Source organism: Tachyglossus aculeatus, chromosome 2 (assembly GCF_015852505.1).
Source record: "Tachyglossus aculeatus isolate mTacAcu1 chromosome 2, mTacAcu1.pri, whole genome shotgun sequence".
NCBI lineage: Eukaryota > Metazoa > Chordata > Mammalia > Monotremata > Tachyglossidae > Tachyglossus > Tachyglossus aculeatus.
Window position 1 is genome coordinate 138,239,111 of NC_052067.1, and position 21,052 is coordinate 138,260,162.

The following is a 21,052-nucleotide window of genomic DNA, read 5'->3' on the forward strand; positions in this document are numbered from 1 at the left end:
TAGAATAGTAAACATGTACAAGTAAAATAGAGTAATAAATCTGTACAAATATATACAAGTGCTGTGGGGAGAGGAAGGAGGTAGGGCGGGGGGGAAGGGGAGGAAGAGAGGAAAAAGGGGGCTCGGTCTGCTGTGTGACCTTGGGCAAGTCACTTGACTTCTCTGGGCCTCAGTTACCTCATTTTGTAAAATGGGGGTTAAGACTGTGAGCCCCACGTGGGACAACCTGATCACCTTGTATCCCCCCCGGTGCTTAGAACAGTGCTTCGTTCATAGTAGGCACTTAACAAATGCCATCATTATTAAAAACAGCAAGGGGGATATGGGGTATCAGAGCGGGTGCTTTCCTGGTTGTAGTTTGGCTTGGAGCCCACCTCACCTCATCATCATCATCAATCGTATTTATTGAGTGCTTACTATGTGCAGAGCACTGTACTAAGCGCTTGGGAAGTACAAATTGGCAACATATAGAGACAGTCCCTACCCAACAGTGGGCTCACAGTCTAAAAGGCAGTCTAAAAGAAAGTCTAAAAGACTCACCTGTCTGGCTAGTCTGGTTCACACCTCACCTGTCTGGCTAGTCTGGTTCACACCTCACTTGGTACTCCTGGTCTGGCCAGACAACTCATCTTGCAACAGGTGGAGGGATAGAGGGAGGCTGGGGAGGGCGGGGAGAGCTGCCCGGGCCTTAACTGTGGGATCAAGCAAAATGTGCCAACAGTAGCACAAATCCACAAAGCCTCCCGCTCCATCACGCAACACCCACTCACCTGCCCGCCCGCCTGCCCTCCCTCTTCCCCGGCCAGGGCTCCACAATCCAACCCCTCATCTGGGACATTCGAGGTTGTACAAGAGCAGGGCCTGGCACATAGTAAGTGCTTAACAGGAACAGAGGAAGACTCTTCTGGGCCACACGCTAAGCAAAACTACAAAAAGCCAGTCAGGCTGGAATAGAGGTCTCTGTCTGGCCTTTCTCTGGAGGTCTGCTGTGGGACCTAGGGCAAGCCACTTCAGAGGAGAAGCATGGCCTATTCATTCAATCATTCAGTCATATTTATCATCATCATCATCAATCGTATTTATTGAGCGCTTACTATGTGCAGAGCACTGTACTAAGCTCTTGGGAGGTACAAATTGGCAACATATAGAGACAGTCCCTACCCAACAGTGGGCTCACAGTCTAAAAGGGGGAGACAGAGAACAAAACCAAACATACTAACAAAATAAAATAAATAGAATAGATATGTACAAATAAATTAAGTAAATAAATGAGCGTTTATGTATGCAAAGCACTCTACTAAGCACTTGGGAGAGTACAAAACAACATCATCATCATCATCATCAATCGTATTTATTGAGCGCTTACTGTGTGCAGAGCACTGTACTAAGCGCTTGGGAAGTACAAGTTGGCAACATATAGAGACAGTCCCTACCCAACAGTGGGCTCACAGTCTAAAAGAGGCTCAACAGACACCTCCCCCGCCAACAACAAGATAACAGCCCAGAGGGGGATATAGATGTTCATTCAATCGTATTTATTGAGCGCTTACTGTGTGCAGAGCACTGTACTAAGACATTAATATACATTAATAAATAAATGGGAAGAGAACACACCTGGGAATCAGAGGACCTGGGTTCTAAACCCGGCTCTGCTGTGGGATCTTGGGCAAATCACTTAACTTCCCTTTGCCTCGGTCTCCTTAACTGTAAAATGGGGATTAAATACCTGTTCTCCCTCCTACTTGGCCTATGAGCCCCATGCGGGACAGGGACCATCTGACTTAACTTGTACTTACCCAATGCTTAGAACAGCTCACACACACAGAAAGCACTTAAATACCAGAAAAAAGTCTCTGGGCCTCAGTTTCCTCACCGGTAAAATGGAAATTTAATACTCACTTTAACTTCAACTGTGAGCTCCGGATGGGGTAGAAACCATGCCTGATCCTATTGTATTTTATATACTTCAGGGTTAGGTATGTGATTAAGTGCTAAATACCGTGATTATTTGGCCAGTAATTAGAGAAGTGGACTGGGCAGCCCAGCTCTTCCGGACAAGGCGCTGCCTCTCTCCTAATGCTGGCCTCCTTCCCACTGATGCCAGCCCAGCCAACAGGAGTGCAAACTAAGCCGGGATTCCTGGAGCGAGGAAACATTGTCATTGTCATAAATGCCATTATTATTGTCGGCACCCTCTAGGTTCGGATGGTTTCGCGTGACGGATGGCAAAATCAGGAATGTTCTTCGGGCCGGTGGGATTCACCGGCTGGGACATCCCAGAGTAACTGGACTGGGGTTCAAAGCTTGTAAGCTCATTGTGGGCAGGGAATTTGTCATTGTATTGTTAAATTATACTCTCCCAAATGCTCAGTGCAGCACTCTGAACATGGTAAGTGCTTAATAGGATTGATTGATTTATGGAAAAGTGGGCCCTGTGAAAGAAAAGGGGGCTGGTCCTAATCCACGAGCACACTGCTTAATTGGGGGGGGGGGGGGGGACGGGAAGGGGCCTGGAAAACCCTAACATAGTGGGCTCAGGGAGGGTCAGGTATCTGTCAGAAATGACCCCCTGCAAAATTCAGCGTCCCCAAACTCAACAGTCCCAGAAATGCCCCCCAATCTAAACTCCTCCACCCCCTGTCCGCGGGGAAGGAGGGCTAGCCCCAGGTCATTCATTCATTCAATTGTATTTATTGAGCACTTACTATATGCAGAGCACAGGACTAAGCGCTTGGAAAGTACAATTCAGCAACAGATAGAGACAGTCCCTACCCAACAATGGGCTCACGGTCTAGAAGGGGGAGACAGACAACAAAACAAAACAAGTAGACAGGTGTCAATACCATCAGAATAAATAGAATTATAGCTATATATATACAGCATTAATAAAATAGAGTAATAAATATATACAAATATACACAAGTGCTGTGGGGAGGGGAAGGGGGTAGAGCAGAGGGAGGGAGTGAGGGCAATGGGGAGGGGAGGAGGGGCAGAGGAAAAGGGGGGGCTCAGTCTGGGAAGGCCTCCTGGAGGAGGTGAGCTCTCAGTAGGGCTTTGAAAGGTCAATCAATCAATCAATCGTATTTATTGAGCGCTTACTATGTGCAGAGCACTGTACTAAGCGCTTGGGAAGTACAAATTGGCAACACATAGAGACAGTCCCTACCCAACAGTGGGCTCACAGTCTAAAAGGGGGAGACAGAGAACAGAATCAAACATACCAACAAAATAAAATAAATAGGATAGAAATGTACAAGCAAAATAAATAAATAAATAAATAGAGTAATAAATATGTACAACCATATATACATATATACAGGTACTGTGGGGAAGGGAAGGAGGTAAGATGGGGGATGGAGAGGGGGACGAGGGGGAGACGAAGGAAGGGGCTCAGTCTGGGAAGGCCTCCTGAAGGAGGTGAGCTCTCAGCAGGGCCTTGAAGGGAGGAAGAGAGCTAGCTTGGCGGAGGGGCAGAGGGAGGGCATTCCAGGCCCGGGGGATGACGTGGGCCGGGGGTCGACCTTCTACCCCCTTCTTGCTCTGCCTGGGCCCGCCCTTCCCACGGCGGAGGCCAGAAGTGCCAGGGGACATAAGGGACACTTATGTTTGTACATATTTGTTACTCTATTTATTTATTTATTTTACTTGTACATATCTATTCTATTTATTTTGTTAGTATGTTTGGTTTTGTTCTCTGTCTCCCCCTTCTAGACTGTGAGCCCACTGTTGGGTAGGGACTGTCTCTATATGTTGCCAACTTGTACTTCCCAAGCGCTTAGTACAGTGCTCTGCACACAGTAAGCGCTCAATAAATACGATTGATTGACTGATTGATTGACCCCAGGGAGGAGGGGAAGAGGAGGCGAGGGTCCCCCTTCCTTCCTCAGGCCCGGGCTGGGGCTCACCGTCCCCCCTGGTTGACCACCCGGGGCCAGGGGTGGGTCCTCAGGGCTGGTGTCTGTGACGAGAAGCAGCGTGGCTCAGTGGAAAGAGCACGGGCTTTGGAGTCAGAGGTCATGAGTTCGAATTCCAGCTCCGCCAACTGTCAGCTGCGTGACTTTGGGCAAGTCACTTCACTTCTCTGTGCCTCAGTTCCCTCATCTGTAAAATGGGGATTAAGACTGTGAGCCCCCCCCCGTGGGACAACCTGATCATCTTGTAGCCTCCCCAGCGCTTAGAACAGTGCTTTGCACATAGTAAGCGCTTAATAAATGCTGTTATTATTATTATTAACAGAGAACTACCTTCTTCTACACTGTTAACAGAGCAATTACCAATGGCCTTTTGACATTTTTTTTTCTTTAATGAGGAATAATCTTGCGTGTAGAAAGGACCTCCTACTTAAAGGCTTCATATATATTCTTTTCAACCAGATCATTACTTAATAGCTTGAAGGCACTGTTGTTGGAATGGTATACATTATTGAAGGCTTTTGGATTTGGGGGGAAGTTGAATTTGATCGCTTCTAAACTGAAAATGGTGGTGGGGGGGAGTTCCATGTGGGTGGGACAGGAGAGGGATGGACAAGACCGGGCAGGAGCAGGCAGGAGTGGGCAGGATCATCATCATCATCATCAGTCGTATTTATTGAGCGCTTACTGTGTGCAGAGCACTGTACTAAGCGCTTGGGAAGTACAAATTGGCTGGGAAGGGCCAGGCAAGACTGGGAAGGGCAGGGGGGGTCACCGTTGGCAGCCCCTCTACTCACCCCGGCGGCAGAGGAGGTGAAGAATCAATCAATCAATCAATCGTATTTATTGAGCGCTTACTGTGTGCAAAGCACTGTACTAAGCGCTTGGGAAGTACAAGTTGGCAACATATAGAGACAGTCCCTACCCAACAGTGGGTTCACAGTCTAAAAGGGGGAGACAGAGAACAAAGCCAAACATATTAACAAAATAAAATAAATAGAATAGATATGTACAAGCAAAATAAATAAATAGAGTAATAAATATGTACAAACATATATACATATATACAGGTGCTGTGGGGAAGGGAAGGAGGTAAGATGGGGAGGGTGGAGAGGGGGACGAGGGGGCCCTGACCGGCCCAGGCTGGGGAACCAGGAACCAGGGGGCAGGGATCCGGGGAAGCCAGGGGCCCGGGAAGGCAGGGCCGAGCCAGGCCGGGAGGCTGAGTTGGGCCATTGGGGCCCCGGAGCCGGGGCCTGGGAGTCGGAAGGTCCTGGATTCGAATCCTGCCCCTGCCGGTAACTCACTTCCCCAGGTCTCAGCTTCCTCATCTGGAAAATGGGGGTTAAGACTGCGAGCCCCATGGGGAAGCAGGGGCTGGGCCCAACCTAATTACCTTATATAATAATAATAATGGCATTTATTAAGTGCTCACTATGTGCAAAGCACTGTTCTAAGCGCTGGGGAGGTTACAAGGTGATCAGGTTGTCCCGAGGGGGCTCACAGTCTCAATCCCCATTTTACAGATGAGGTAATTGAGGCCCAGAGAAGTGAAGTGACTTGCCCAGAGTCACACAGCTGACAATCGGCGGAGCTGGGATTTGAACCCATGACCTCTGACTCCAAAGTCCGTCTCTTTCCATTAAGCCAAGCTGCTTCGCAGCGCTTAGCACTGTGCCTGGAACATAGTAAGCAATTAAACAACAAAAAAGCACAAAAACCTTTATAGATGCCCAACTGGGGCAGAAGAGGGCAACTTTTCATGCCCACTACTTAGGGAAGCAGCGTGGCTCAGAGGAACGAGCCCATGCTGGGGAGTCAGAGGTCGTGGGTTCTTATCCCCGCTCCTCCACTTGTCTGCTGTGTGACTTTGGGCAAGTCACTTCACTTCTCTGGGCCTCAGTTCCCTCATCTGTAAAATGGGGATGAAGGCTGTGAGCCCCACATGGGACAACCCGATTACCTTGTATCTCCCCCAGCGCTTAGAACAGTGCTTTGCACATAAGAGCATAACAAATGCCATTATTATTATTAAAATAGGGTGATTAGCCCTAGTATAAACTTGTAGCCACCTGAATAAGAATTGGTGGAGTCCTGCCCTGCTTCCAAATCTACCTTCAAAGTCCACCTAAAGCCCCATTTCTTCCAGAAACCTTTCCCCCATTAGAAGCAGTAATAGCAATAGAACTTATTAAGCACTTACTATGTGCAGAGCACTTTGCTGAGATCTGGGAGAAAATAGATAGTTGGGAATTAGACATCCCTGCATTAATAATAATAATAATTGTGGCATTTGTTAGACACTATGTGCCAGGCACAGTATTGGCGCTAGGGTGGTTACAAGAAATTTGGATTGGAGACAGATCCTGTCCTGTGCGGGGCTCACAGTCTCAATCCCCATTTGACAGATGAGGTAACTGAGGCACAGAGAAGTGAAGTGACTTGCCCAAGATCACACAGCAGATAAGTGGGAGAGCTGAGATTAGAACCTATGACCTTCTGATTCCCAGGCCCGTGATCTGTCCACTACACCAGGCCGCTTCTCCCAAATCGTGCTGACGTTACTACTCGAGCACATAATAGTCATTCATCCAATTGCATTTATTCAGCACTTACTGTGTGCAGAGCACTGTACTAAGCACTTGGAAAGTACAATTCAGCAATACAGGCCATCCCTATTTGTTAAATGTGTATTATATGCCAAGCACTATAGTACAAGATAATCAGATCAACACCCCCCCATCTTCATTCACTCATTCAATCGTATTTATGTAGCGCTTACTGTATGCAGAGCACTGTACTAAGCACTTGGAAAGTACAATTCAGCAACAGAGACAATCCCTGCCCACACTGGGCTTACACTCTAGAAGGGGGGAGACAGACATCAAAAAGAGTAAACAGGCATCAATAGCATCAATATAAATAGAATAGAATATAAATAGAATATAAATAGAATAGAATTCCCAGACTGAGCCCCTTCCTTCCTCTCCCCCTCATCCCCCTCTCCATCCCCCGCATCTTACCTCCTTCCCTTCCCCACAGCACCTGTATATAGTATATATGTTTGTACATATTTATTACTCTATTTATTTATTTATTTTACTTGTACCTATCTATTCTATTTATTTTATTTTGTTAGTATGTTTGGTTTTGTTCTCTGTCTCCCCCTTCTAGACTATGAGCCCACTGTTGGGTAGGGACTGTCTCTATATGTTGCTAGCTTGTACTTCCCAAGCGCTTAGTACAGTGCTCTGCACAGTAAGTGCTCAATAAATACGATTGATTGATTGAATTATAGATATATACACATCGAAACAAGTAAACAGGCATTACTATAAATAAATATAATTATAGATATGTACATATATTCACAAGTGCTGTGGGGTGGGGAGCGGGTAGAGCAGAGGGAGGGAGTCGAGGCGATAGGGAGGGGAGGGGGAGCTGAGTACAAGGGGGCTTAGTCTGGGAAGGCCTCCTGGAGGAGGTGAGCTCTCAGTAGGGCTTTGAAGCGGGGAAGAGAGCTAGTTTGGCGGATGTGTGGAAGGAGGGCATTTCAGGCCAGAGGTAGGATCCCTCTCCTCCCCCTCTCCATCCTACTTCCTTCCCTTCCCCATAGCACCTGTATATATGTATATATGCTTGTACATATTTATTACTCTATTTATTTATTTTACCTGTACATATCTATTCTATTTATTTTATTTTGTTAATATGTTTGGTTTTGTTCTCTGTCTCCCCCTTCTAGACTGTGAGCCCGCTGTTGGGTAGGGACTGTCTCTATATGTTGCCAACTTGTACTTCCCAAGCGCTTAGTACAGTGCTCTGCACACAGTAAGCGCTCAATAAATACGATTGATGATGATGATGATGATGATGTGGGCTAGAGGTCGACGGCGGGACAGGCAAGAATGAGGCCCAGTGAGGAGGTTAGTGGCAGAGAAGCGAAGGGTGCCGGCTGGGCTGGAGAAGGAGAGAAGGGAGGGGAGGTAGGAGGGGGCGACGTGATGGACAGCCTTGAAGCCGAGAGTGACAAGTTTTTGCTTCATGCGAAGGTTGATAGGCAACCACTGGAGATTTTTGAGGAGGGGAGTGACACGCCCAGAGCATTTCTGTACAAAGATATTCCAGGCAGCAGAGTGAAGTATAGACTGAAGCAGGGAGAGACAGGAGGATGGGAGATCAGAGAGGAGGCTGATGCAGTAATCCAGTCGGGATAGGATGAGAGATTGAACCAGCAGGGTAGCGGTTTGGATGGAGAGGAAAGGACGGATCTTGGCCATGTTGTCAAGTTGAGACCGGCACGCTATCCTGCAAGGGGCTCACAGTCTAAGGGGAAGAGAATCAGGTTAGCCCGTTGTGGGCAGGGAGTATCTCTGTTGCTAAATTGTACTTCCCAGGCACTTAGTACAGTGCTCTGCACACAGTAAGCGCTCAATAAATACGATTGGTTGAATGAATGAATCCCCATTTTACAGATGAGGAAACTGAGGCAAGGAGAAGTTAAGTGACGACACAGGTCATACAGCAGGCAAGTGGCAGAAGCAGAATTAGAACCCAGGTCCTTTGATTCCCCAGGCCTGTGCTCTTTTCAGCAGGACATGCTGCTTCTTAAATGTTAAACACTTAATACCATAACTTGCTAATGAAAGACAAGCAACTGCATATTCATTCAATTGCATTTATTGAGCGCTTACTGTGTGCAGAGCACTGTACTAAGTGCTTGGGAAGTACAAGTTGGCAACACATAGAGACGGTCCCTACCCAACAGCGGGCTCACAGTCTAGAAGGGGGAGACAGAGAACAAAACATATTAACAAAATAAAATAAATAGAATAAATATGTACAAATAAAATACATAAATAGAGTAATACATACAAACATATAGTAAGCGCTTAATAAACACCGTCATTAAAAGCATACTTACATGTTGATTTGTTTAGTTAAGAGTACTGAGTTGGAGCAGCAAAACCATGAAGCTTGAAAATACCTTGTAAAATGATATTTCACATGTAGGCTACCCTGTTCATTAATAACAATAATAATAATAATAATATTGAAAATAAAAAAATTCAGAAATTGCGGGGAGGGAGCATGCATTTTTTTTCCTGCCTAACGGGTCTGTGTAAAATTAGTTCATGTTCTCGTTCTCTCTCTTTCTACCCAACAGACTCTATGGTGGCTCAGGATCTGCAAAAGACCGAAATGGATGAAAAAATATACAAAAAATTAAGTAGCTGACAACTAGCCAGAATTTTTTTTTTTTGGTGTAGAAATAATAATAATAATAATGATGATGATGGCATTTGTTAAGTGCTTACTATGTGCAAAGCACTGTTCTAAGTGCTGGGGGGGATACAAGGTGATCAGGTTGTCCCATGTGAGGCTCACAGTTTTAATCCCCATTTTACAGATGAGGTAACTGAGTACCAGAGAAATCAAGTGACTTGCCCAAAGTCACACAGCAGAAAAGTGGCAGAGTCAGCATTAGAACTCATGACCTCTGGTTCCCAAGCCCGGGCTCTTTCCACTGAGCCATCTCTGTGGTCCTATTGATCAATAAATACGATTGATATTAATCATGGTCCTATTAAGAATAAATAATAGACAATTCTTCTATTATTTACTTAATTCTATTAAAAACAATAGAATAATAAATAAATAAATAAATGAAATAGAGAAGCAGCATGGCTCAGTGGAAAGAGCCCAGGCTTTGGAGTCAGAGGTTATGGGTTTGAATCCTAGCTCTGCCACTTATCAGCTGTGTGACTTTGGGCAAGTCACAACTTCTCTGTTCCTCAGTTCCTTCATCTGTAAAATGGGGGATTAAGACTGTGAGCCCCCCATGGGACAACCTGATCACCTTGTAACCTCCCCAGCACTTAGAACAGTGCTTTGCACATAGTAAGCGCTTAATAAATTGTCATTATTATTATTATTCATTCATTCAATCGTACTTATTCATTCAATCATATTTATTGAGCGCTTACATATTTATTGAGCACTGCGCTGTGTGCAGAGCACTGTACTAAGCGCTTGGGAAGTACAAGTTGGCAACATACAGAGACGGTCCCTACCCAACAACGGGCTTAGTACAGTGCTCTGCACACAGTAAGCGCTCAATACGATTGATTGATTAGAAGGGGGAGACAGACAACAAAACAAAACATGTGGACAGGTGTCAAGTCATCAGAATAAACAGAAGTAAAGCTAGATCAATCAATCAATCAATCAATCGTATTTATTGAGCGCTTACTATGTGCAGAGCACTGTACTAAGCGCTTGGGAAGTACAAATTGGCATCACATAGAGACAGTCCCTACCCGATAGTGGGCTCACAGTCTAAAAGGGGGAGACAGAGAACAGAACCAAACATACCAACAAAATAAAATAAGTAGGATAGAAATGTACAAGTAAAATAAATAAATAAATAAATAAACAGAGTAATAAATATGTACAACCATATATACATATATACAGGTGCTGTGGGGAGGGGAAGGCGGTAAGGCGGGGGGATGGAGAGGGGGACGAGGGGGAGAGGAAAGAAGGGGCTCAATCTGGGAAGGCCTCCTGGAGGAGGTGAGCTCTCAGGAGGGCCTTGAAGGGAGGAAGAGAGCTAGCTTGGCGGATGGGCAGAGGGAGGGCATTCCAGGCCCGGGGGATGACGTGGGCCGGGGGTCGATGGCGGGACAGGCGAGAGCGAGGTACAGTGAGGAGATTAGTGGTGGAGGAGCGGAGGGTGCGGGCTGGGCAGTAGAAGGAGAGAAGGGAGGTGAGGTAGGAGGGGGCGAGGTGATGGAGAGCCTTGAAGCCCAGGGTGAGGAGTTTCTGCCTGATGCGCAGATTGATCGGTAGCCATTGGAGGTTTTTGAGGAGGGGAGTGATATGTCCAGAGCGTTTCTGGACAAAGATAATCCGGGCAGCAGCATGAAGTATGGATTGAAGTGGAGAGAGACACGAGGATGGGAGATCAGAGAGAAGGCTAGTGCAGTAGTCCAGACGGGATAGGATGAGAGCTTGAATTAGCAGGGTAGCGGTTTGGATGGAGAGGAAAGGGCGGATCTTGGCAATGTTGCGGAGCTGAGACCGGCAGGTTTTGGTGACGGCTTGGATGTGAGGGGTGAATGAGAGAGCGGAGTCGAGGATGACACCAAGGTTGCGGGCTTGTGAGACGGGAAGGATGGTAGTGCCGTCAACAGAGATGGGAAAGTCAGGGAGAGGATATGCACATCATTAACAAAATAAATAGAATAATAAATATGTACAAGTCCATTAAAGCTTAAATCCCTTTCTGTTGATTCTGCTTACGTATCAACCCAGCAGCCACCCTTACCCACTTATATATGGTTACCCACATAGCCACTTATATATGGTTGAACAATTTTTTTTTAATGGCATTTATTAAGCGCTATGTGCAAAGCACTTCTAAGCGCTGGGGAGGTTACAAGGTGATCAGATTGTCCCACGGGGGGCTCACAGTCTTAATCCTCATTGTACAGATGAGGGAACTGAAGCACAGAGAAGTTAAGTGACTTGCCCCAAATCACACAGCTGATAAGTGGCAGAGCCGGGATTCAAACCCATGACCCGACTCCAAAGCCTGGGCTCTTTCCACTGAGCCACGCTCCTTCTCTATTTCATGTATTTATTTATTATTTATTCTATTTCTCTATTTCAAAGCCCGTGCTCTTTCCACTGAGCCACGCTCCTTCTCTATTTCATTTATTTATTTATTATTTATTCTATTTCTCTATTTCAAAGCCCGTGCTCTTTCCACTGAGCCACGCTCCTTCTCTATTTCATTTATTTATTTATTATTTATTCTATTTCTCTATTTCAAAGCCCGTGCTCTTTCCACTGAGCCACGCTCCTTCTCTATTTCATTTATTTATTTATTCTATTTCTCTATTTCATTCCCACCTATTCGCGCTAATACTTAACTTCGTTCTTCCTTCTCCCCCCTCCACGTAAATCACAAGACTGAGCAACAGTAAACCAGTCATTGATAACATAGTAATTGCGGTAGCAATTTACAGGAATATGTTGCCAACTTGTTCTTCCCAAGCGCTTAGTACAGTGTTCTGCACACAGTAAGCGCTCAATAAATACGATTGATGATGATGAATAGTAATCTGTTAATCACATAATACGTGCCCGGCACTGTATTAACTGTTGGGGTAGATAAAATGCAATCAATCAGACGCACCCAAACAACTGCAGTTTGAAGTTGAAGTTGGGAAACCAGAAGCAAAAGGACACAGGGAAAGCATTTTAAAGGCAAGGAAGAATAAAATCTCACACAGTGCAACATCTTCACTGGAAAATGGGAGCAAATTGTACAAGATAGACCTGCATGACATTCTGATCTCAAATCTATATAGCTGTCCTCATTCAAAGACGATAGATCACAATTGGAGAAATTCACCTGTGCGTGCATCTGTCCGAAAAGGCCAATGTGAAACCCACAGTTCCGGTCACTTTGTAAATGCATTCATTCATTCAATCGTATTTATTGAGCACTTACTGTGTGCAGAGCAGTGTGCTAAGCGCTTGGGAAGTACAGGTTGGCAATATATAGAGACGGTCCCTACCCAACAACGGGCTCACAGTCTAGAAGGGGGAGACAGGCAACAAAACAAACCATGTGGACAGGTGTCAAGTCGGCAGAACAAATAGAATTAAAGCTAAATGCACATCATTAACAAAATCCCTCGAGCATTTTAGCACTTGGTATGGTAGAGTAGAATAAAAGTGTAATTCTCAATCCGTGCCATCAAGAAGTTAACAATCTAATGGGAGAAGCAGGGTGGCTCAGTGGAAAAAGCCCGGGTTTGGGAGTCAGAGGTCACGGGTTCAAATCCCAGCTCCGCCACTTGTCAGATGGGTGACTTTGGGCAAGTCACTTCACTTCTCTGGGCCTCAGTTCCTTCATCTGTAAAATGGGGATTAAGATTGTGAGCCCCACGTGGGACAACTTGATGACCTTGTAACCTCTCCAGTGCTTAGAATAGTGCTTGGCACATAGTAAGCGCTTAACAAATACCATCATTATCGCAGAGAAGCCGCGTGGCTCAGTGGAAAGAGCCCGGGCTTGGGAGTCAGAGGTCACGGGTTCAAATCCCGGCTCCGCCACTTGTCAGCTGGGTGACTCTGGGCAAGTCACAACTTCTCTGGGCCTCAATTCCCTCATCTGTAAAATGGGGATTGACGGTGAACCTCCCCCGTGGGACAACCTGATCACCTTGTAACCTCCCCAGCGCTTAGAACATTCATTCATTCATTCAATCGTATTTATTGAGCGCTTACTGTGTGCAAAGCACTGTACTAAGCGCTTGGGAAGTACAAGTTGGCAACATATAGAGCCGGTCCCTACCCAACATTCATTCACTCAATCGTATTTATTGAGCGCTTACTGTGTGCAGAGCACTGTACTAAGCGCTTGGGAAGTACAAGTTGGAAACATATAGAGCCGGTCCCTACCCAACATTCATTCACTCAATCGTATTTATTGAGCGCTTACTGTGTGCAGAGCACTGTACTAAGGGCTTGGGAAGTACAAGTTGGCAACATATAGAGCCGGTCCCTACCCAACATTCATTCACTCAATCGTATTTATTGAGCGCTTACTGTGTGCAGAGCACTGTACTAAGAGCTTGGGAAGTACAAGTTGGCAACATATAGAGCCGGTCCCTACCCAACATTCATTCATTCAATCGTATTTATTGAGCGCTTACTGTGTGCAGAGCACTGTACCAAGCGCTTGGGAAGTACAGGTTGGCAACATATAGAGACGGTCCCTACCCAACAGTGGGCTCAGTCTAGAATAATAATAATAATAATGGTATTTGTTAAGCGCTTACTATGTGCAAAGCACTGTTCTAAGCGCTGGGGGGGGATACAAGGTGATAAGGTTGTCCCACGTGGGGCTCACAGTTTTAATCCCCACTTTACAGATGAGGGAATTGAGGCACAGAGAAGTGAAGTGACTTGCCCAAAGTCACACAGCTGACAATTGGAGGAGCCGGGATTTGAACCCATGACCTCTGACTCCAAAGCCCGGGCTCTTTCCACTGAGCCACGCTGCTTCTCTAAGAAGAGTGCTTTGCACATAGTAAGCGCTGAATAAATGCCATCGTTATTATTCTCCTCCCTCTGCTCCTCCCCCAGGGCTCAGTACAATGTGTTGGGTGGGACCCACTGTGAGCCCACTGTTGGGTAGGGACTGTCTCTCTATGTTGCCAATTTGTACTTCCCAAGCGCTTAGTACAGTGCTCAGCACATAGTAAGCGCTCAATAAATACGATTGATGATGACCTGTCATCCCCCTCTGACTGTTAGACCCTCCAGAGGCCAAAGATCTCGTCTCCTACCTCTCCATCCAGGCTGGCTGTGCTCTCCGGGCCCCGGGGGAACCAGCATGACCAGGTGGGATGCAGAAAGGACCTGAGTTCTAATCCTACCTCTTCCACTTGCTTGCCCGTGTGGCTTTGGACAAGTCACTTGGCTTCTCTGTAAAATGGGGATTAAATCCTCCTCCCTCCAATTTAGGGACTGCTGATAAACCTGATAAATTTATATCTACCCCAGAGCTTGACCCATAATAATCTTTTAATAAATACCATTAAATAAGAAAAAGAAAAAAAAAATCTAAATTCAGTTCCCGGGCAGAGACTGAGCTACCAGACTGCGGGGGTTCTAGAAACTGCTGCGAGCGGTCGGCAGGGGGCGGGCCTTAAAACTTCCTCCCGAGGCCCCAGGCCGGAAGCGCGGACTCTGAGGGCCGCTGGGGGGCGTCCCCTCGGCGGGGCACGTGGGAGCCCGCCGGAAGCGGTCGGCCTTTCCCAGAAGCCTCGGCGGCCCGGGGGGCGTTGCCATGCCGCCCCATCGCTCGTCCCTGATTGGTCGCAAGGGGGGGCGGGGCCGGAACGGAATCCAGCGACGTCACAGCGCGCCCCCGGCCAATCGCGGAGAGGGGCGGGACCTCGGCTCTCTTCCCCCGCCCCCTTCCTCCCTCCCTCCCCTCCCCCGCCCCCCCCCTCCCTCCTCTGCGGGTCTTTTTTCGAAAGGCGGCTCCCCCAATGAGCGGGGCGCTGGGCCGGGAGTGGCGTGAACGGCGGCCAATCGCGGGTGGGAAGGGGGCGGGTCGGCGTGTGACGTCACCGGGGCCGGCGCAGGCGCGTCAGGGCGGCGGTTCGGCGGGGTGCGTGTGCGCGCGCGCGCGCTCGCTCCGGGCTTGGCGGGGCCGCGGCGGCTCCTTCGGCTCCTGCGGCTCGTCTGCTCGGTAAGGGCCGCGCTTCCGGCCGGTTGGGGCCGGTTGGGGCCGGTTCGGGGGGCGCCTCGCGCCGCCTCAGCGGGGAGGGGGAACGTGCGCAGTGCGCATGCGCGGCGTGGGGGGGGCGCGCGCGCGCGCGGGGGGGGCCTCGCGCCCCACGTGTGGGGGGAGACGCTCCGCGGGCCGCCTTCGATTCTCCTCAGGGATCGTCGTCATGGTAACGTCTGTTGAGCGCCCACTATGTGCTAAGCGCCGGAGGAGAGACAACGTAACGATCGGTGACAGCGTGGCTCGGTGGAAAGAGCCCGGGCTTGGGAGTCCCAGGGCGTGGGTTCGAATCCCGCCTTTGCCCCCCGTCAGCTGTGTGACTTTGGGCAAGTCACTTAACCTCTCTGGGCCTCGGTGCCCTCATCTGGAAAATGGGGATGAAGGCTGGGAGCCCCGTGTGGGGCAACCTGAGCACCTTGTATCATCATCAATCGTATTTATTGAGCGCTTACTATGTGCAGAGCACTGTACTGAGCGCTTGGGAAGTACAAATTGGCAACATATAGAGACAGTCCCTACCCAGCAGTGGGCTCACAGTCTAAAATTGTATCTACCCCCCCCCAGTGCTTAGAACAGTGCTTGGCACATCGTAAGCGCTTAACAAAAGCTGTCATTGTAACAATTCTCATCGTTATTGTTATCATTATTGTGGTGTTAAGCGCGGACTATGTGGTAAGCGCTGGGGGGGATACAACCTAACAATCATAACAACTCTCTTCATTATTATCATTATTATGGCGTTAAGCGCGGGCTATGTGGTAAGCGCTGGGGGGGGATACAACGTAACAATCACAACTCCCATCATTATTATTATGGTGTTAAGCGCTGACTATGTGGTAAGCGCTGGGGGAGATACAACGTAACAATCATAACTCTCATTATTATTATGGTGTTAAGCGCGGACTATGTGGTAAGCGCTGGGGGGGATACAACCTAACAATCATAACTCCCATCATTATTATTCTGGTGTTAAGCGCTGACTATGTGGTAAGCGCCGGGGGAGAGACAACGTAACAACCATAACAACTCTCTTATAATAAGTAATGATGGCATTTATGAAGCGCTTGCTATGTGCAAAGCCCTGTTCTAAGCGCTGGGGAGGTTACAAGGTGATCAGGTTGTCCCCCGTGGGGCTCACAGGCAACCCCCATTTTACAGATGAGGTCACTGAGGCCCAGAGAAGTGAAGTGACTTGCCCAAAGTCACACAGCTGACAGTTGGCAGAGCGGGGATTTGAACCCGTGACCTCTGACTCAAAAGCCCGGGCTCTTTCCACTGAGCCACGCCGCTTCTCTTCATTATTATTATCATTATTGCGGTGTTAAGCGCGGGCTATGTGGTAAGCGCTGGGGGGGGATACAACGTAACAATCACAACTCCCATCATTATTATTATGGTGTTAAGCGCGGACTATGTGGTAAGCGCTGGGGGGGGATACAACGTAACAATCATAACAACTCTCTTCGTTATTATTATCATTATTATGGCGTTAAGCGCGGACTATGTGGTAAGCGCTGGGGGAGATACAAGGTAACAATCACAACTCTCATCATTATTATTATTATGGTGTTAAGCGCTGACTATGTGGTAAGCGCTGGGGGGATACAACGTAACAATCATAACAACTCTCCTCGTTATTATTATCATTATTATGGCGTTAAGCGCGGACTATGTGGTAAGCGCTGGGGGAGATACAAGGTAACAATCACAACTCCCATCATTATTATTATTATGGTGTTAAGCGCTGACTATGTGGTAAGCGCTGCGGGGGAAACGACGTAACAATCATAACTCATCATTATTATTATGGTGTTAAGCACTGACTGTGGTAAGCGCTGGGGGGGGGATACAACGTAACAATCACAACTCCCATTATTATTATGGTGTTAAGCGCTGACTATGCGGTAAGCGCTGGGGGGATACAACGTAACAATCATAACAACTCTCTTCATTATTATTATCATTATTATGGCGTTAAGCGCGGACTATGTGGTAAGCGCTGGGGGAGATACAACGTAACAATCACAACTCCCATCATTATTATTATGGTGTTAAGCGCTGACTATGTGGTAAGCGCTGGGGGGATACAACGTAACAATCATAACAACTCTCTTCCTTATTATCATTATTATGGCGATAAGCGTGGACTATGTGGTAAGCGCTGGGGGGATACAGCGTAACAATCATAACTCTCATCATTATTATGGTGTTAAGCGCTGACTATGTGGTAAGCGCTGGGGGGATACAACGTAACAATCATAACAACTCTCTTCATTATTATTATCATTATTATGGCCTTAAGCGCAGACTATGTGGTAAGCGCTGCGGGGGGTACAACGTAACAATCACAACTCCCATCATTATTATTATTATGGTGTTAAGCGCTGACTATGTGGTAAGCGCTGGGGGAGATACAACGTAACAGTCATAACAGTCTTTTAGACCGTGAGCCCACTGTTGGGTAGGGACTGGCTCTGTATGTTGCCAACTTGGACTTCCCAAGCGCTTAGTACAGTGGTGTGCACACAGTAAGCGCTCAATAAATACGATTGATTGACTGACTGATAACAACTCTCTTCATTATTATCATTATTACGGTGTTAAGCGCGGACTATGTGGTAAGCGCTGGGGGAGAGACAAGAACAGTCATAACTCTCATCATTATTATTATTATGGTGTTAAGCGCTGACTATGTGGTAAGCGCTGGGGGAGATACAAGGTAACAATCATAACAACTCTTATCATTATTATTGTGGTGTTAAGCACTGACTATGTGGTAAACGCTGGGGGAGATACGATGTAACAATCGTAACTCATTATTGTGTGTGTTAAGCGCTCACTATGTGATAAGCGCTGGGGGAGATACAACGTAGTCATAACTCATTATGGTGTTAAGCGCTCACTATGTGGTAAGCGCTGGGGGGATACAACGTAACAATCATAACTCATCATTATCATGGTGTTAAGCGCTGACTATGTGGTAAGCGCTGGGGGAGATACAAGGTAACAATCATAACTCTCATCATTATTATTATGGTGTTAAGCTCTATGTGGTAAGCACTGGGGGAGATACAACGTAACAATCATAACTCACATCATTATTATTATTATGGTGTTAAGCGCGAACTATGTGGTAAGCGCTGGGGGAGATACAACGTAACAATCATAACTCATTATTATTATTATGGTGTTAAGCGCAGACTATGTGGTAAGCGCTGGGGGGGATACAACGTAACAATCATAACTCTCATCATCATTATTATTATTATGGTGTTAAGGGCTGACTGTGGTAAGCGCTGGGAGAGATACAATGTAACAGTCATAACTCTCATTATTATTATTATGGTGGTAAGCGCTGGGGGGGATACAACGTAACAATCATAACTCATCATTATTATTATTATGGTGGTAAGCGCTGACTATGTGGTAAGTGCTGGGGGAGATACAACGTAACAATCATAACTCTCATCATTATTATTATTATGGTGTTAAGCGCTGACTATGTGGTAAGTTCTGGGGGAGATACAAGGTAACAATCATAACAACTCTTATCATTATTATTATTTTTTAATGGTATTTATTAAGCACTTACTATGTGCCAAGCACTGGTCTAAGCGCTGGGGGGGGCGGGGATACAAGGTAATCAGGTTGTCCCATGTGGGGCTCACGGTCTTAATCCCCACTTTACAGATGGGGGAACTGAGGCCCAGAGAAGTGAAGTGACTTGCCCAAAGTCACACAGCTGACAGGTGGCAGAGCCAGGAGTAGAACCCATGACCTCCGGCTCCCAAGCCCATGCGCTTTCCACTGAGCCACGCTACTTCGCTAAAGTTGTGCACCAAAGCCTTCTGAGGGTGGAGAGAGGGAGTGGTGTTAAGCGCTGACTATGTGGTAAACACTGGGGGAGATACAAGGTAACAATCATAACAACTCTTATCACTATTATTATTATTATTGTGGTGTTAAGCGCTGACTATGTGGTAAACGCTGGGGGAGATACAAGGTAACAATCATAACTCTCATTATTGTGTGCAGTAAGCGCTGGGGGAGATACAAGGTAACAATCATAACAACTCTATTATTATGGTGTGTGGTAAGCGCTGGGGGAGATTCAAGGTAACAATCATAACAACTCTCATTATTATTGTTATTATGGTGTTAAGCGCTGACTATGTGGTAAATGCCGGGGGAGATACAAGGTAACAATCATAACTCATTATTGTGTGTGTTAAGCGCTCACTATGTGGTAAGCACTGGGGGAGATACAAGGTAACATAACTGTCATTACTATTATTATGGTGTGTGTTAAGCGCTGTGTGGTAAGCGCTGGGGGAGATACAAGGTAACTATCATAACAACTCTCACAACTCTCATTATTATGGTGTGTGTTAAGCACCGACTATGTGCTAAGCGCTGGGGGAGATGCATGGTAACAATCATAACAACTCCCATTATTATTATTATTATGGTGTGTAAGCGCTGACTATGTCGTAAGCGCTGAGGGAGATACAGGGTAACAATCATAACAACTCATTATTATTATTATGGTGTGTGCTAAGTGCTGGGGGAGATACAAGGTAACAATCATAACTCTCATTATTATGGTGTGTGTTAAGCGCTGACTATGTCCTAAGCGCTGGGGGAGATATAAGGTAACAATCACAACAACTCGGTATTATGGTATTTGTTAAGCGCTGACTATGTGCTAAGCGCTGGGGAGATACAAGATAACAATTATAATTATCATTGTTATTATTAAGGTATTTGTTAAGCGCTTATTTTGTTCTAAGTGCTGGGGGAGATACAATAATAATAATAATCATAATAATGATGGCATTTGTTAGGCTCTTACTATGTGCCAAGCACTGTTCTAAGCGCTGGGGGAGCTACAGTAATAATAATAATAATAATGGCATTTGTTAAGCACTTACTACGTGCTAAGAGCTGGGGGAGATACAAGGTAACAGTCATAACAACTATCATTGTTATTAAGGTATTTAAGCACTTATTTTGTTCTAAGCGTTGGGGGAGGTACAATAATAATAATGATGGCATTTGTTAAGCGCTTACTATGTGCCAAGCACTGTTCTAAGCGCTGAGGTAGATGCAGGGTAATCAGGTTGTCCTACATGGGGCTCACAGTTTTAATCCCCATTTTACAGATGAGGGAGCTGAGGCCCACAGAAGTTAAGTGATTTGCCCAATGTCACACAGGTGCTGGGGGAGATATAATAATAATAATAATGGCATTTGTTAAGTGCTTACTATGTGCCAAGCACTGTTCTAAGCGCTGGGGGGATACAAGGTAAGCAGGTTGTCCCACGTGGGGCTCACATTCTTAGTCTCCATTTTACAGAGGTGGTAACTGAGGCCCAGAGACTAATAATAATAGTAATGATGGTATTTGTTAAGCTTACTTTGTGCCAAGCACTGTTCTAAGCGCTGAGGCTGGGTGGGGGGGGGGGGGAGGGTACAAGGTGATCATGTTGTCCCACTTGGGGCTCACAGTCTTAGTCCCCATTTTACAGATGAGGGAACTGAGGCCCAGAGAAGTGAAGTGGCTTGTCCAAAGTCACACAGCCAACAAGTGGCAGAGCCGGAATTAGAACCCATGACCCAACTGAGACTGAGTTCCCAAGCCTGGGCTCTTTCCACTGAACCACGCTGCTAATAGTGGTGGTATTTAAGCTCTTATTTTGTTCCAAGCACTGCTCTAAGCACTGGGGGAGATACAAGGTAACAATCATGACAACTATAACATAATAACAATGTTAACAACTATGTTATTATTATTGTTATGGTATTTGTTAAGCGCTTACTATGT

The 21,052-nt window shown here is 46.5% G+C and overlaps 2 protein-coding genes across 5 annotated transcripts in view; one reads left to right on the plus strand and one right to left on the minus strand.

Annotated features, from left to right (window-relative positions):
• Positions 1–14,405, minus strand: part of PGAP2 (post-GPI attachment to proteins 2) — a 38,091-nt gene extending 23,686 nt beyond the window's left edge. For all 3 annotated transcript variants that reach the window (XM_038767970.1, XM_038767964.1, XM_038767979.1), the window contains exon 1: positions 14,279–14,405. In XM_038767970.1, coding sequence (XP_038623898.1) covers positions 14,279–14,286 — 8 coding nt within the window. In that variant the 5' untranslated portion in view covers positions 14,287–14,405. The remainder of the gene's footprint in view (positions 1–14,278) is intronic.
• A 737-nt stretch (positions 14,406–15,142) lies between these two features.
• The window catches only part of NUP98 (nucleoporin 98 and 96 precursor), a 61,054-nt gene continuing 55,144 nt past the window's right edge, over positions 15,143–21,052 (plus strand). For both annotated transcript variants that reach the window (XM_038765754.1, XM_038765763.1), the window contains exon 1: positions 15,143–15,189. The gene's annotated coding sequence lies outside the window, so the exon portion shown is untranslated. The remainder of the gene's footprint in view (positions 15,190–21,052) is intronic.